We start from the raw sequence: 19,182 nt of genomic DNA on the forward strand, positions 1-19,182 counted from the left end.
GTAGAACACACCAATTAAATAATCATCTGCTAGGGGTGTTGAACATTTGCTCATTCTTATGAGGAAACCTGCTACACAAAACCAGAGAAATCTCTTTCATATAATAATTAGGTATGGTCAGGTCATAGGGTTTAACGTGCACATTCAGAACAAGCAGCCCGACTTATAATAATTGAATTTAGACAAGTTTTAAAAGCACAGGGCCTTTTTTAAATATTGAAGTAATTTTTGCATTTTTTAAAACATTTTGAGTACATATATTAGGATTGTTTCCCCACTTTTTTTTCTTCCCCTTGTACATTTTGTTCTGTATCTGAATCACAGCTTATTTTCCCCTGTTGTAGCGTGTATTGAAGAAGCCAGTGGTCGAGGATGTTTCCTGTGAACAGTTCATGTCATGTCTTCCAACCTTACCTCGCAGCAAGACTCAGGAGGTTCACCTGTGTATTCAAGCCCTGTTGAAGTCGTGTAACTATCGGCAACACATGATGGACAAACAGGTAGTGGCAAGATGGTCCTATGTAGCTTATCACAGGCCTCTGATAATTGTAAATTAGCATCAGCCATTTATAATTACGCAAAACCAAATTAGATAACCCTTTTCATTTTTGTGTAACCTATCATTACCTTGTAAATTATGACTTAAGTTTAGTAATGCACAAATAAAAAATGTGTGACACAAAAATATATAAATTTGCATGAACAATGTGCAAACTAAATTACCATTGTTGCAATTTACAGAGATCTTTAGTTTACAGCCACTGTAAGATGTTTCTGACTAAAATTGTATAATTTAATACATTTTCTTATTGAGAATACCAGTGTCTGTTTATTCAATGTGTTTGTGGTCGTGTACTAATATTTGTAGCAATCATTTTTCATTTTACATCATACCGTATAACCGGAAATTTTCGCGATCTTAATTTTTCGTGGTTTCTTATTTTCGTCGTTTGCCATATCTAAATTGAAAGGTTTTTTATTTTCGAGTTTTAGCAAGTCTAGTTGCGAGAATACTTGTTATTGTTGATTAAAGTTTCACCTCGGCTGCCAGTTGTTCGATACCACCGATGTGTAAAGTTAAACAATAGAGCACTCGGCTGTAGCCTAATTTGGCCACTGTGATACCTGGTATGCTATTCGCAAGACAACTGATCACAGTCTTTGATTTTGTGTAAAGCCAATTACGATTTGTGTGAGATGTTTTCTAAGTTAGTCTGTGTAGTGTTTGATGTTTAATCTGAGCTTGACATGTTTCACTTACACTCGTCTAGTAAACTGTTGCAGTGCGGGCGGTCCGCAGTGATAATTAACTGTTTTGTGTATCCAGTACTGATGAATGTCCGAGCAATACATGGTTATCTGTCATGTTTATTTATTATTATGTTTGTAACTGTGCAGTTTGTGATTAACAATCAAGGACAGACATTGACAAAAACAATATACAAAATTAAAAAATATTTCATTATATTCTACAAACAGTGAGATTCACACAATAACTTTTTTTAAATTCTAAATTGTTGTCTTGACTAAACTATTCTCTTGTCATATCCGGTGGACTGCGCATGACAGGAAATAAAATGTTCCGGTAAATGTGTCAGTGTGTTATGGTTTTCACATTAAATATTGTAGATAGAATTTGTTGATGTTTTCAGATATTTTCAAGGATTTATATTTTCGATGCTGACTACTTACCCATGAAACCCACGAAAATAAAAATCCTCGAAAATTTCCGGTTATACAGTATTTTTTTTTTTTTTTGTAGGTACGATATTATATGAAAGTAAAATCTGCTTAGGGTTACACAAAAATATAACAATTTGCGTGAACGATGTGCAAATTGTTGTTGCAATTTACAGAGACCTTTAGTTCAATCTAATTAAAATTAGCTCCACTATTACATGTGGATCTAACAGCAGCCCGTTGGAGCTCATGTCCAGTTGACTTTTCATTCGACCAATCAAAACCTTACTTGCAGAATCATGCTAGTGATTTGAAAAGAATTTGAAAACATTTGGAAATATGCCGAGGGTATACAGAATGATTTGGGTGAATTACAAAGTATACCGAAAACTAATTTTACAGCCGTGATATAACGTGATAATGTTGAAATAGCTCAACAAGTTCGCCTATTGCTTAAGCGGCAATCTAATTGAATTGGAGCTCGGCTATATGAACTATGACTGTAACAGCCGAGGACTGCATATATAGGTTGTACTATACCAAATAAAATCCCATAGGCGACCATGTTAATGTTTGTGCTTAAAAACACTATATGCAATATATCAACCAAACTATGACCCATAAATATCAGTACTACAACCACTACCACAAAGTATTAACTGAAGAAAATGGTACCTTTCCAGGCATCGAAATAAGTATTGTGTCTGGTAACCCATTTACAGGTTACCACAAAATATAGTCTGGTAAACTATAGGTTACCACAACTATATGAAATTTAGAATTGAAGTCATGTTACTACTAGGCAGTCGTTCTGAAATTTTATCGGTTCTCGCGAACATCGGTACGAGAAACGAAATCCGGAAGTAAATTTATCTAGTGGGCGTTGCTTAAACGCGGATTTCCGATATTGCTTGCAATTGCACAAGTGCGCACGAACATCGGTGCAATTTGGTACGAGAAAACGAAACGCGGAAGTAAATTAATTTAGTGGAAGCTGCTTAAATGCGGAGTGACTATAATTGCTTGCAATTGCACAAGTGCACACGAACATTGATGCAAATCCTTACGAGAAAATGAAACGCGGAGTCCGGAATGCATTGTCTGGTTTACGTTTGGAAACGAAACTAACGTTCTTGAAATTTTTGTCGAGAACGAAACACCGTTCTTGACTTTTTTTACGTGATAACCTCCCGGTAACCTGAACAACCGTCTCGGCTTATTTTGATGCCTGCCTTTCATGGCTCATTTTTGGTATCACTAGATGTATTTACCACACCCTAGTTTCGCACAAAATTTGAGTACTTTTTTTTACAGGTACCCCATACATGTTCCAAGCACACGGCTACTTGACACAGTGGTACTAGATGAAATAAAATTGCATACATTTTTAGCCGAGATGAAACTAATTTTTTTTTACCACCAACACACTCAAATTTATAACCAATCACAGGACTTGTGGTGTTATTAACTTCTCTATCAAAAGTTCGGTGCATCTCGAACTTTGACCCAGCTGGAAATTATGTGGTTTAGTACTACCTATAACCTTAATGCAAAATGATTACGATTATTATTTTATCCCGTTGCCATAGAAATAAATCAACGTTCGGCCATACAGTGTTAAAATAACTATCATTATGTTAAACACCAATAATTTAAAATGTACCAAGATCTCAAAGTTTCATTTCATACAGTCTAAAAACACCATCCATTAAAGTGCTGTGCCAGACCATACACTAAAATTTCAAATTCCACAATTAAATGCTTTCTTAATTCATTGCAATAATATTTTACACCGATATGTAAATTAATAATTACGAAAATGCCCCATAAAAGTATTAAAACATCACTCCCGTAGAACACTGCCGGAAACGACCGAGTAAAATTCTCGGTAAAAACATTTGCCTGTAAATAGCCATGACGTCACGAAGGGAACGCGCTTCACGGAAACCTACCACGAGATGACTGCCAGCGCAAGCGAAAGTGGGACCGACAGCGACTGCCAAGCTCATTGATCATGCGATTCTTCTTTCGATGATGAATAGTGTAGTAATGACGACTGGACTAATATTTGTGCAACACAACAAATAATGCCTTATCAGTTTGAACCTGGAACATCTTCCGACACACCACCGGCCTGGCCTGACAGATGACGATGAAAATGCACCGTCGTGGAGACAGCTTACCACTAATTTACAACTTGTATTCTTGTTTTGTTCTTTAGCTTTTCGTGCGAATTATTTTGCTACACTGTATGTTCTAATACTTGTAATGTAGTAGAAAAGACGATAAATAACTCTTGAATTCTACGAGTCAGGTGGACCCAATATCGGTAATTTTAAGAAATAAACAAAAACGACTTTTAGTCCGTCCCATCCCTCTAAGAAGATGGGTTTTATTTATGAACAATTTCAGTTTAGTTTGACGTAAAAAAAAAAAAAAGTAAAAGTTTTTTGGAAATAACAAAACAATACTATTTTTTGTGTGCAGTTGTGAAAACAGTCTGCTCAGAAATAAATAACCTATTTTAATTTTAAGAAATAAACAAAAACGACTTTTAGTCCGTCCCATCCATCCATGAAGATGTTTTTTTGTGTGAATAATTTCAGTTTAGTTTGACGTAAAAAAAAAAAAGTAAAAGTGTTTTGGAAATAACAAAACAATACTATTTTTTTGTGTGCAGTTGTGAAAACAGTCTGCTCAGAAATAAATAACTTATAGCACATTCCATAGTATGAAAAAAGGTTTTCTCTGTGGGAAGGTATAGTAAAATTAATTTAATGTATTTATAGTCTGTTTTACAGGGAACGCCTTTTTTCATGCTATGGAATTTACGAGTCATTTATTTCTGAGCCGATTGTTTTCTAAGATGCATACAAAATTAGCTTCTGTTTTTTTTTCTTTTTTACAAAAAAACCCCATACATTTTTGTAGGATGGGACGGACTAGGCTATAGATACTTACTTGTTTGTACTTTATTGTTTTAATGTTCTCGAACTGTAAAGAAAAATCTCACAAATGAACGAGATGCAAATGACAACAAATCGGATCTCGATGATTGCACAAACCGTGCATGAAAAAACAAACTGACCGGAGTTGAAAGCATAACGCAATTTGGGACATTGACGATGTGCACCCCAAGGTCGTTTCGGTGTGGATGGCATCGGCTTGTTGTCATTTGTTTTGTGTCGCAGAAAAATTGTTGGTACGGCATCTTTTTTTAAAAGCCATAACACATGGTATTCCCATATCTCGCTTAAGCCGACAAGCCAGTTAGGACGAATCGAAACTAAAGTGCCTGCAGTCACAACGGTCTCCGGCATTTTCTTCCTGTCCAGTATTTTTACGTTGTGTTAATAAAATTCACACACAGATTTCTCACAGCAACATTACTAGGAAATGCGTGAAGACTAAATTTATCGGCTTTTGTATTGCTACAGCCGCCAACAACACGCCGTTTAACCATAATAAACACAAAAGAAGCAATGAACAATAGCGCCGACTATCGAAAGGAGTTCCCTTCGTGACGTCACGGATCAAATCTTACGGAAATTCCCGAAACGAATTCAGCTGGTTCTGTTTTTAAGGGGAATATTTTTAAATGGAAAATATACCGGTATATAATTTTTTTACATTTTTTAAAATTATTTGCTAATCATATTAAATAATATCTTGATTGATATAGCTCAATACATCATACATCTGGAACAGCACTTTAAAATAAATAATATGGTGGTATATTTAGGACACACACATTTTTTTCTTACTTTTAAAAATACTAAACTTCAACCAGTGTTCTCACTGGGTGAAAATTAAAGGAGGGCGGCCTCGCGGCACCACACCCTTCAAAAAAACAAACCTGCCCCCCTCAAAAAAAAAGGGGGGAGGGGAGGGAGATTGGTTACCATATTGTTGTGTGTTGGTAGACTTTGTGTAAAGACATATATACTCCTTATTTTGCCTACAAAATAGTGCAAAAATGTTTATACAAAATACAAGAAGACTCGTCTTTTAATTGAACCGAAGATGTTATTGGTCTGACATTCACGGGCAGTTCCGGTTTTGCTGAACTAATCAAAGTTTTAATATTATTATTTTTAATAAAGATTTCAAGATATACGAAAAACAATAAACATAAAACAAGATGTGTGAATACTGCATGTAATGCATCTCTTGAAATTAATGTAATTAGTGTTAAGTTAATTGGTGTTGTACCTTATACCTTATTCACTTTAAACTATTAGTAAACCAAAAGTGTACTTTTATATATAGTCATAATTATTTCTTGCTGCATCTGGTTTTAAAAATCCACATTTGTAAAATAACAGTATTTTGTTTCTTTAATTTATAATTTATTACTCTTACAGCCTTTGGAGAGAAAAAAAGTATAATATCTAAAGCAGTTTTCAATTGCTTTTAATTTTATTATCAGTGGAAATCAATGAAAGTCATGAATGTCATGAATGTTCTTGGTAAATAAGTGTATGAACCATGGTTAAGATAATTTACAGTGGACTTTTCTTAATACAAGTACTGAAAAGTAGAATATTTAGATACCGGTATGTCAAATAGATTTATGTTAAAACAGGCTCAGTGAAATCAGAATACCTATCAGATTATGTCATTTTGTACACACAAATTAAATTATTTACATTAACAAATTATAAATATTGCGAAACAATACCACTATCATTTCTAATTTCATGTAAATGTGCATGAAAAAGCATTGTTATATTTCTACTTACATGTAAAAAAGAAAAAGAAAATTAAGAACCAAAAACAGTATATTTAATATTTTATATTACCTGTTTATTTTTCATCATTTGAAAATTTAATATTTATTTCTGTAATTATATGTATGTTATAGATTTTTTTACAATTTTATTACATGTATACATATAAAAAAATAAATTAATTTTTGATTTTACATTGAATATATATATGTTACAGTCAATCTGTGAAACCAGTCATTACGCGTAATGCCTAAACAAATCAGTCTTTTCGAGAAGTGCCTGTGACCACCAGGCAATACGCGAAATGACTGAAAATTCCAGGCATTTCACGAAATGACTGAAAATCATGGCCAGCCATTACGCAAAATGACTAAAGTGATTCAAGTCTTATTGTTGACACTTGTATACAGGCTTTTGGTCTTAAATATTGATAAAATCACATTTTAGGAACAAACAAGGATAAGTATATTTATTACACGATTTAAAATACTACTTAATATGAATTATTACTCAACTTTCGCTATAGTTTCAGATTAAAGAATCATAGAAAATATGCTTAATACCACTTGAATATTACTAACAAAAGGTTCTGGTAATTAATGTTTCTCTGGTTTATTCTTAAACAAACAACACAGAATCTGCTATATTACAAACAAAAGGTTCTGGTAATTAATGTTTCTCTGGTTTATTCTTAAACAAACAACACAGAATCTGCTATATTACAAACAAAAGGTTCTGGTAATTAATGTTTCTCTGGTTTATTCTTAAACAAACAACACAGAATCTGCTATATTACAAACAAAAGGTTCTGGTAATTAATGTTTCTCTGGTTTATTCTTAAACAAACAACACAGAATCTGCTATATTATTGATGTCTTGTTATCTAGTAGCTTCTTTCCATCCCTGATTAGTTGTAATGGTTCGCTGGTTTATTCTCAAACCTAGCCTTGCTTTGTGTTTCTATAAACAAATGGATCAAGACATGGCTACTTTCAGTGGCTTCTTCTAATTCTTTAGTACAAATTTATAAAACTAAACATGTTTCTGGGTTTTACTCAAAAGTTCTTCTGTTGCAACCAGTACATGATGGCAGAGTCCAATGAAGATAAATTTAAAACTGAGCCTTACAAAAAGTATGAAGTTTGTAGAAAAGTGTTAATTCCAAAAGATGCATATTTCACAATGCTAGAAGATCTTAAAACAGCAGCAGCTGATAGTGGACCAAAGAGCAGACATGGATACTATCTGCTATCAAAGTGACCTTTCTATACCAATATGTTAGTTTAATGATTTGACACTGACTACTTGGTAACATTCAACTTCATCTTCATGTACAACTTCTGAAGTGATTTGATTTGAGATTAAATAAAGCGTTACATTAGGACTTGAGTGGTGTGGTATTATAGATAGCACAATCTGTGAAATCAGTCATTACGTGTAATGCCTAAACAAATAAGTCATTTCGAGAAGTGCCTGTGACCACCAGGCAATACGCAAAATGACTGAAAATTCCAGGCATTTCTCGAAATGACTGAAAATCATGGCCAGCCATTACGCAAAATGACTAATGTGATTCAAGTCTTATTGTTGACACTTGTATACAGGCTTTTGGTCTTAAATATTGATAAAATCACATTTTAGGAACAAACAAGGATAAGTATATTGATTAAATACGATTTAAAATACTACTTAATATTAATTCTTATTCAACTTTTGCTATAGTTTCAGATTAAAGAATCTTATAGAAAATATGATTAATACCACTTGAATATTACAAACAAAAGGTTCTGGTAATTAATGTTTCTCTGGTTTATTCTTAAACAAACAACACAGAACTATATTACACAGAATCTGCTATATTACAAACAAAAGGTTCTGGTAATTAATGTTTCTCTGGTTTATTCTTAAACAAACAACACAGAATCTGCTATATTACAAACAAAAGGTTCTGGTAATTAATGTTTCTCTGGTTTATTCTTAAACAAACAACACAGAATCTGCTATATTATTGATGTCTTGTTATCTAGGAGCTTCTTTTCATCCCAGATTAATTGTAATGGTTCGCTGGTTTATTCTCCAGTTAGCAAGAATAATAACGTTTTTTTATTGACTCTAAAATTACGCGTTTTTCATTTCTTAAAGTGTCAGTATGTTTTGGTGTTCTGTGTATGCCTCTTTCCAACACACAAGGCTCATATTTCAGTTTACTATCCCTTTAACGACACCACTAGAACACATTAATTTATTAATCATCTACTATTGGATGTCAAACATTTGGTACTTTTGACATATAGTCTTAGAGAGGAAACCCGCTATAATTTTTTCATTGGTAGAAAGGGATCTTTTAATGCACCATGCCACAGACAGGATAGCACATACCACAGCCTTTGATATACCCGTCGTGGTGCACTGGCTGGAACGAGAAATAGACCAATGTGCCCACCAATGGGGATCGATCCTAAACCAACCGCGCATCAAGTGAGCACATATTTTACCACTGGGCTACATCCAGAGCCCCATCGTAGGTTATGACGTCACCATAGCACAGGTCATAGCCTACGATGGTTTTACAATTTCTTAGCGCTAATATTGCTGCGAAAATATGGGCCCAGGATTTCATCTCTGCTTCAGAGTAAACCCTGTGATGCGATGTCATTTTTTAAATTTTTTTTTTTTTATTTAAAAGACATCATTTGTTGTGAGATTTTGTCAAGTTTAATTATTATCCACATTATATTAGTGTTTTATTGAATAGATAAAGACACTGAAGAATGAAATCAAGTTTCACCAGAAAGTGTACAGCCACCAGGTGCAATACATGGAGATATTGTTCGATTCACTCAGGTTAGTCTACAATGGATTCAGTCTACAGTGGATTCAGTCTTAAGTAGAGAACTACAAATTTGAAGTGCAACCTGTAGTTATGATCTGTAAGATTATTTCATCGATTTATGAAAATAAAACATCTAATCCTTTCAATTTTCTTTTATCAAACTTGGTGTGCAGCTGAAATTATACAGTTGGGTAATTTGACTAACAGACTTCTAAATGCTGTCAAAACAGTTGTTTTTAAACTGTAAAATATTTTTGGTTATTACATCTCATTGCTTCAGTTTACAACTTTGGTAAACCAATTGTATTTGTGGTTATGTACTTTATTTGCCTGGAAAAGTATGCCATATATTTATAACTCCTCATTCATTTGTCAGTTTTGTTTATTTACAGGGATAATTACTGCAGTTTTGAGAAATCTCTCCAGGATGTTTTCATTCAGCCTATGAGAAGTGTGTATTTTTTTTTGATTGATAGCTTTCTAACCTACATCCATCATAATATTAATTTTTGTTCTGGTTTTGATAATGTTAACCTATTTTGTTTAAATGAGAAATGAAGAAAGAGGAAGAGAGAGACACAGAGAGAGAGAGAGAGAGAGACAGAGACAGAGAGAGACAGAGAGAAATAATAAAATGGATGGATGGATGGGCATAGCCTACTTTTGAAAATAAATTAAACACATTTCTGTGTCAAACACATTGTTCAACACCTTAATTCTCATCAGTATTTTAATTTGATACTTTCATTTTTTTTTTTTTCTTTGCAGATATCCTTGATGCTTTTAACAATCTGGAGGAATCTGCCTCGGAAAATACACTGAAGATATTTCTAAGTACTTTCAAGGAAAATAAGCAACAAGTAATATAAAAACCCATTTCCAAGATTTAGGCGCATGATCCAATTTTTACCTGCTACAGTATTTCTATCTAATAAAGCATTTTATCATATATTTTCTCCCATCTCTAGCCATGCAAGACAGACCCATTTCATAACGTCAGCCCATGCGGAATAAATCGGTCTTGCATGGGCTATGATGTCATTGAATTTAATATGGGGAGTCTTACGGCGTTGGTAATATATGACGTCATATCAATGAGAGTTGGTTAGTTTTAGATCAACCGATATTTTGTTATCAATACCTTCATTATAAAAGCTGTCGTGTTAATTTATAGTGTTAAATTTTATTTAACACATGAAACAGACGCAGCAAATATAATAGTGTCGTTTATTTATGATAAAACGGTCAAATAAAGAAGTTACATTTTCAGCCATCTTTGTTCATGTAAAATAATGGTTTATTTATCGAATGGATGGAAGGAAAAAGACTCCATCATAGGTGGTCATGTGGGATAGAACAAGTACACCGTCAGTGGTGGAAATTTCGATCCTGGGTTTTGGTAAGCCTCGTCCCACATGACCACATATGATGGAGTCTATTAATCTAGCATATCCAGTGTACACAGTCAAAGTAGGTGATATTTTTCAGATCACATACTTTAAGAATTTGATAACGTTGCAAATTAGATGTAATTGCCAGAGGCTGGCATATACAATTTTTATTTCTAATACATGATATTGACAATACCAAAAAACATTGGTAATAACCTTTATTTATTAGATTCAAGAATTTCACATTGTTACATTTCATTCAACACATTTGTTTAGGTGGGGTCAGGATCTAGTTCAGTTGGGTTTTTCCCCATCCCTCACTCAGTGCTCCATGATCAGTATATCAAAGGCTGTGGTATGTGCTATTTTGTCTGGGAAAGTATATATACAACATCCCATACTGCTAATGGAAAAATGTAGTGTTTTTTCCTTGAAGACTTATGGATCAGAATTATCAAACATTTGACATCCAATAGTTGATGATTAATAAATCATTTCTTTTCAACATCACCTGTCCTCATAACTAGTGCATATTCCTTACGATTAGTAGACTGGTCCGGACATCCCAACAGCCAATGGGATGGCTTAAATTCTTCCACTGCGTACCCTTCCTGTTCCGGTCACATGACTACAACTTCCTTCTTTTTCCTTCGCTTCTAGCGGTTCGGACGTTCTTTATTTGCTCTGTCATAATCTGAGCCATCTGTTTTATTACTTGGTTTATGTTTCGATTTATCGTGGTGACACATTCTTTAATGTTGTTACTTTGCTATTATACCATTATTTTGGTTGTAATCATTTTACTTTAAGTGTTATTTACACTTTAATTTATTTTTTACATGTGTGCCGGTTACCCTGTAGGTCGCCATTTTAAAATGGCGTCTATTTGTTTACCAGATTTGTGCATTTTTATGTGTTTGCTTTCTCATTACAGTATTGTTGAGAATGTCGGATACTAGCTCTTCTAGAGTTATGCGTTCCTGTACCAAATGCAGGAACTTTTTGGCAGTAGAAGACCCGCACGACGTCTGTCCCGGGTGTCGGTCACCCTGTGATGTCGAGTCACGTTGTCTACTCTGTCTTCCTCTCGGACCGGCTGAATTGACAACTATTTGAAGGTCTTGACTCAGCAGGCTAAGAAATCGGATTCTGTTTCGGCGGCTTCCCCACCAGCTACGCCGACTTTGGAGTTGTGGCTGAACTGCTCAAGTCACTATTCCCAAGTATGGTTCAAGAAACTATCGCTTCGCTACAAGCCACTACTAGACCTACGGCTACCGGGACAGTACCGGTTACTACTCCAGTGTCTACTATGGTGTGCGCTACGGTGACCATGGCTACCGCACCGATGGATGCTACAGTGTCTCGACCGCCTAGGGATTCCACTGCGGATCATCGCCGATCTACTTCATGTTTTTTTGGGCATCGCAGCCGTGAACGGAACCGTTTTCCACGATCTACGGCTTATTTCAGTCGCCGTCTTCGGTCGCGAAGTATACAGAATCATGTCTCACGGTCACCCTCCGGTTCCCGTTACGGCCGTTCACGGTTTCCACGACTTTCAAGTATTGCGGATCGGCATGCTTGTGCTCGACTTTTGCGGGACTTACCTGAGAATGAACCACATGGTTCCGTCATGGATGATACAGATACCGCGGATAAGATGACTATGAAGGTCTATTTATCCATTGTTACAAGCTTCTACCATCGCTACCTCGGCCACTGGCGGCTACCCAGAAGGGACCGGTTACCATGATTGCTACCGACGCAGCCCCAGAGGATGTTGTGATTAAATCTTCACGGCCTCCCACGGGCTCCATGGATTATCGTCGCCGATTTTTGGCTGAAGCGGCTTCCAGAGTTTCTGAGGGTTCCAGACGGGACCATTTACGGTTTGGTTCAGTTCGGTTCAGCTGCGGCTTCCACTATTGACAATCACCTTGCTGGTGTGCACGTTATGAGAGCAGATGCGTCTTCGACTGCTTCCGTTATAGATACGGATTTGCGGACTACATGACGATGAGGGGTTGTCTGGCTGCGGTTTACGGCATGTTCCGTCACGTCTACATCCGTTGACGCATTCCAAGATGGGCTCGACACTGATGATTGCTTCGGATGTTCATTGACAGCCGGTACTTTGCAGGTCGGTGCTACCGACGATGTTGCAGAAGACGTTGTTCATGACTGCCACGGTTTTTGCGATTTTAAAAAAAAAAAAAAGAAAAAAAAAAGAGAAGAAGGCGGGTTCAGTGACGTTTCCAGTGACACCTGTTACCGGCCCCATCTAGACTTCGCTTGTCTTGATGTTCCGGATGCGTTCCATCCTGCGGCTTTACTTTGCTGTTTACGTTGCCTGCGGCTACTGTGGAAGGGACTTCAGCGGTTTCACCGGGTTAGCGTTCTTCATACTCTTCTCGTGACCAGTCTGAGTCGTCTCACCGGAGCCGTGCACGCAGTCGGTCTTTATGGCCTATCACGGGTCTCATGGACCGTTGTCACCGATCTTCGTCAGATGTTCGCTTCCAGGTTCCTGGGGGATTCCGACGCGCCTTTTCATGGTCTCCATCTCCAGCGACTGTATGGATAACACTAGTTAGTTAATGCACTGCACACTAACGACCTGTTTTCCTATTAATTGAACTAACTTCTCCACCGGTTTACTAGTAAGAAAAAATCGGGGTTTTGTTGGTTTAATGTTCTGATGGATGCTTCCACCATATTTGTTTCCGTTAGGTAACCATCCAACCAATAATTGTATACCAAACACCTGCATCTGCGGTGGTGACGCTTACCCACCATTCAGAATTTCCTTGTTGGAGAACGAATTTCTGACCCTTTTCGTAATTCACAACTTCGTTCATCCACACACATGACGGATGCCACCTTACCCACTGTCAATACTAACAGCATGGATATTGGTTGTTATGCATCGCTTGGAGGATGGGCTAATTTTGGTTGGCTTTCTTTCTTCCACTGTCAGTTTTTACCGGTCCATGGGGTGAACACTTGTACATCTTCGGAATATGGATCCCGCCACCATCTGTTGAATGCTGCACTAGTTATGAGGACAGGTGATGTTGAAAAGAAATGGAGAAAACTTGAGGTGTTTTCTCTTTTATAAATACATCACCTGTCCTCATGGAATGATTTCCCACCCTTCCTCCCCTCTTCCAGTTCTCTGTGTGATTCGCTCAGGGAAAAGAAGGAAGTTGTAGTCATGTGACCGGAACAGGAAGGGTACACAGTGGAAGAATTTAAGCCATCCCATTGGCTGTTGGGATGTTCGGACCAGTCTACTAATCGTAGGGAATATGCACTAGTTATGAGGACAGGTGATGTATCTATAAAAGAGAAAACACCTCAAGTTTTCTCCAGTGTGTTAAAGTGGTGAATAAACAAAGAAAGCTTTAACTTTGTTCTGGTTTAATCCTGTGTTTGTGAAATCTCAAAACCAGTTGATGATGAAACGAAAATTGCACAATGTTAGCGGCTGTAGAGTGTTGCTGTTAAGTAACAGACCCTAGTTTTTAAACACTACAACATATTCTTTACTACGAGAGCTGACATTGCCTAGATTTATTGTTTAGATTATCCATTTCTGTACATCTGGTACCACAAAATGCATTTTTAATATTTTTAAATGTAATGGTTATAGCGATTAGCTCAAGTCTATTTTTAGAGGGTATTTCCCTGTTTCAAAATCATGGACTCGTTTCAATCTACAATAGCCGATGATTAATAAATCAATGTGCTTTAGTGGTGTCGCTAAACAAAACCAACATTTGTTTTTGTTTCACTCTATTGTAATTTTATTCAGATGTGTTACATGTTTGTAGATTAATCAAACTTATTGTCCATTTTCACGGGTTGAAAACAGATCTGCGACCTTTAAGTATAATATGAAGTACAGAAGAGAAAATATTACAATTATTTAATTTTAAATGTTTTTCAGTTTATAGATGCTATAGAGAAGTTTAAGAAACTTGATGAAAATGAAGAAGGGAAAGATACTTCAGCTTTGTCCAATGAAAGTAAATATTCAATCCATATTCTATATTCAGTTTGTAAAGGGGCAGTAAGTAGCCCAGTGGTAAAGCACTCGCTTCATGCGCAGTCAGTTTGGGATCTATCTCCATTGGTGGGCCCATTAGGCTATTTCTCGTTCGAGCCAGTGCATTACGACTGGTATCAAAGGCCGTGGTATGTGCTATCCTGTCTGCAATGGTGCATATAAAAAAAGAAGAAGAAAGAAATGTTTTATTTAATGACGCACTCAACACATTTTATTTACGGTTATATGGCGTCAGACATGGTTAAGGACCACACAGATTTTGAGAGGAAACCCGCTGTCGCCACTACATGGGCTACTCTTCCGATTAGCAGCAAGGGATCTTTTATTTGCGCTTCCCACAGGCAGGATAGCACAAACCATGGCCTTTGTTGAACCAGTTATGGATCACTGGTCGGTGCAAGTGGTTTACACCTACCCACTGAGCCTTGCGGAGCACTCAGGGTTTGAAGTCGGTATCTGGATTAAAAATCCCATGCCTCGACTGGGATCTGAACCCAGTACCTACCAGCCTGTAGACCGATGGCCTAACCACGACGCCACCGAAGCCGGTACATAATATTTGTTTATATTACTAGTTTTTACTGTGGTGTTCTTTAAAAATTTACCTTTTATGAACATTTATCTGTACTTTATATTGTTAGAAGTTAAAGTATATTGTTTAATGACACCACTAGAATAAAATTAGCCAGTTTACTCTCTTAGACTACATGTTAAAATTACTAAATGTTTGACATACAATAGCAGATGATTAATAAAAGTAGCCAGTTTACTCTCTTGGACTACATGTCAAAATTACTAAATATTTGACATACAATAGCAGATGATTAATAAAAGCAATGTGCTCTAGTGCTGTCGTTAAATGAAACAAACTTCAGTTTGTAAACTAGTTAATGCTATCACTGTCCATGATTTATGCTTGGGTCATTTTCATCTGTGCTGGCCGAATGTTTCATGTTAATATTAAGTTAGCTTGTCACAACTGTTATATTCATAAAGCATAACAACATAACAATTATTCCTTATACCATTAGTCACACACATTATTTCTATTTTATTTGTCACTGGGCATTTAACTGACCACTTGATAATGTGAACCAGGAAAGTATCAGCTGTAATATAAAACAAATCTGTGGTATGTTACATCTTGCCATAAAATATGAAATAAAATAGTTATACATGTATATATACTGACACAATGAAAACACAAAACAGATATTTTTCAATATTTTGTTGTGATTAATGAAAAATATATTTATTGGACTTAAAATAACAATTTATGAGAGGAAGATGGTGGATGATTACCATTCTGGAGAGCAAACTGTAGTCTCACAACACGATGTCGCGGTGTCATGATGTTACCGTTGTACTGGCGTCTGCATCTGAGTCCAGCCATTCTGAGTCGACGGATGACCATCATCGGATGGATAGGCCTTCCATGACGTCCTATCATGTTGCTTGCTGTCATCGTCGCAGTTCTGAACCGGTCACGTAGGTGGTGTCGTCGAATCTGCCGATCTTGGCGTGGGGTCGTAATGGGACGTTGACCAGGTCGAGGTCGATCACGGACTCTCCCAGTCTGTTGATGACATTCAGCAAGTCGTCCAATAGTTGATGGATGGACTCTGAAGGTCCTAGCAATTTGGCTTTGCGAAGTCCCCCCTTGAACCATGCCCAACGCTCGCTCCCTTTGTTCTTCTCCGAGTCGTGGCATTCTTAATGTAACGAGGAATATGACACCGTTACGTGACTTTTATGTGTCTACATACTGGCATTTCACGTGCATTGCATGCAGCATGATTGAGCATGTAGTGAATGCATTTCACACCATTTTGTGTGTTTCTGCTATTGTATGTGTAACGAAAACAAAACCAGGATTAAAACCCAGACAAAAGTACCAATCAATGGCTTCGTCTCATAAATTGTTATTTTAAGTCCAATAAATATATTTTTCATTATGCACAACAAAATATTGAAAAATATCTGTTTTGCATTTTCAATGTGTGTCAGTATAGTTATACATGTATACTATTGGCCTGAAATACTGGCATAGCCAGGATTTTATATTCAGGGTTGGGTGGTTTGCAACGACACAGTGTGTCCTGCTGTGGACCGACAGGCAAATATAAAAGGTATTGGGAAGGGGAAGGCTTGTGATTGGGGGGTGGGGGGAAACTAATCTTTGGCTGTGCCTGTGGCCAGAACTATGTAAACTAGTGTTTTAATATACAGTAGAATCTCATTGGGTCGAACTCAGAAGGGTCAAATACACAGCAACACTCGAACCAAAAACAAAGTCCTGTGTTACACATACACGTTGTTGACCGAATGGTTGGGTCAAACTACCAGATGGGTGGAACACTTTCTCGGGCACCAATGGGGTTCGAGCCAACAGGATTCAACTGTATTTGTATTTATTTTCCTCTGTTTCTTCAACTTTTTATGTATCTACAAAGTGCTGGTAAACCATATATTGTACAAACATCTGTTACTTTTTAATTTCTTTTAAAACATAATATGTAAAAATACTGAAATACATTTTATTAAATACAGATGCCATTTCCAGTTTCGGTGACGAGTATTTCAAGTCTCTTGAGACGATTGTTCAGAAACAGCAACGTAAGCGAGACCGAGCGACGCGGGAAGACGAAGACCTGAGAGTTGAACAGCGACGACTGGATGATGAACTCCGCACACTTCTCAGAGACATGGAACTCGAACAGTCTGATCCCAGGCAAACAAACAGTGTTGCTGACAACAGTGAAGTCCAAAATGACCATGTCGTTTCGGACAAAAAGGAATCCAGGCACAGTATTTCTGAAAATAGTGATGATAAAACTGTCGGTGTTGCTTCGGACAAAAAAGAATCAAGGCACATTATTTCTGAAAATTGTGACAGTAAAAACGTCCGTGGTGTTTCGGATGAAAAAGAATCCTGTATTGCCAACAGTAGTTCAGTTAAAAACCTTGTTTCTGACAGAAAAGGAAACCATGAAAATACCTCGAAAATGTCAAAGTCAAAGCCTTCTGTAACCAATCTAAATGTAGATAGGGGTTATGAAGAATTAACAAAGGATAAAAACAACACAGCTCAGTTATCCTCTGTTAAAGGTAGAAATTCCTTCGCTATGCTTCCTTCCAAATTTTTAGTGTCAGCTGAAAAGACAAAATCAACAGATGGACGACAATCACAACAGTTGTCTTACAAACCAAATTTGCAGTTGGCCAAGGAAATTCTTCAATTAAAAAGATCAGGAAGCTTGTCTCAGCTTTATACCAGGAGAGCTTCGTCTTCTAATGAAATTGCGGACTTTCGTTTACAGTCCGATTCCATGGATCAGTTGGATTTTGACGACACGCCGTCATCAATGAAGGAAATCAAGGGGAAAAGGACATTGCGAACACTTCAGAAACCGCCTTTTAAATGATGCAGCAGGGACACTTTATCAAACAACATTACCTCTGATATACATGTTTCACACACCTTAAATTCTTGATTCACAATATTTAAACAGAGTTCTTGTTCAAGGATTTATATTACATGTAAAAAAAAAAAATTGTATTTTGTCATTTTAATATTTTTTATTGCAATTTGTTTTTACACACAACAAAATATCATCTGCAAACTGTGATTCGATGAATGTAAAAGAAATAACACAATCCTTATAATTAAATTTGAAATATACTTACTAATAATAACTCTAAATGTTCATATTTTATTTTGATTTTTTGTTCTTTTTTGTTCTTCAACAATAACGCTCAGCAAGACAAAGTACCAATATAAAGTGACATCAGATATAATGTTATTTTTATGTGCATAGAGATTTTTTTTTTTTTAACGACACCACTAGAGCACATTGATTAATTAATCATCGGCTATTGGATGTCAAACATTTGGTATTTCGGACTCGTAGTCATCAGAGGAAACCTGCTACATTTTTGTTAATGCAGCAATGGATCTTTTATATGCACTTTCTCACAGACAGGAAAGCACATACCACAGCCTTTGACCAGTTGTGGTGCACTGGTTGAAACGAAAAAAACAATCAGCTGAATGGATCCATACAGGTGGTTCGATCCTGCGACGCAAGCACCTCATGCGAGCACTCAACCAATTGAGCTAAATCCCGCCCTTCATAGAGAAATGAATAAATAGGTGTTGCTACGGCAGGACGAATAGGATGACACTAAATTGTAATGAATGTAACGGAAATGTAATTATTTGGTGATAACAACATATTGAGTGTTTATGTACAATAGATGTATGCGATAACAACATATTGAGTGTTTATGTACAATAGATGTATGTGATAACAAAATAGGATAAATAAACCTGTTTGTTACACTATTTTTGCCTTACTCCTCTTCAGTAATAAAATTTCCTTGTTACTAAACAATGAGTTACAAGTTAACCATATCCATCTTTTTCATCTCTAGCCACATGTAAACCTTATTCAAAAAGATTTGGTCGCATAGCTA

The 19,182-nt window shown here is 36.4% G+C and overlaps 1 protein-coding gene across 5 annotated transcripts in view; it reads left to right on the top strand.

Moving 5' to 3' along the window:
• Positions 1–18,359, top strand: part of LOC121382960 — a 50,577-nt gene extending 32,218 nt beyond the window's left edge. For all 5 annotated transcript variants that reach the window (XM_041512662.1, XM_041512655.1, XM_041512680.1 and 2 more), the window contains 6 exons: positions 345–500; positions 9,166–9,254; positions 9,636–9,694; positions 10,012–10,103; positions 14,587–14,665; positions 17,257–18,359. In XM_041512662.1, coding sequence (XP_041368596.1) covers positions 345–500; positions 9,166–9,254; positions 9,636–9,694; positions 10,012–10,103; positions 14,587–14,665; positions 17,257–18,131 — 1,350 coding nt within the window. In that variant the 3' untranslated portion in view covers positions 18,132–18,359. The remainder of the gene's footprint in view (positions 1–344; positions 501–9,165; positions 9,255–9,635; positions 9,695–10,011; positions 10,104–14,586; positions 14,666–17,256) is intronic.
• The last annotated feature ends 823 nt before the right edge of the window (positions 18,360–19,182 follow it).

The sequence above is a fragment of the Gigantopelta aegis genome, chromosome 2 (assembly GCF_016097555.1).
Source record: "Gigantopelta aegis isolate Gae_Host chromosome 2, Gae_host_genome, whole genome shotgun sequence".
NCBI classification, from domain to species: Eukaryota; Metazoa; Mollusca; class Gastropoda; order Neomphalida; family Peltospiridae; genus Gigantopelta; species Gigantopelta aegis.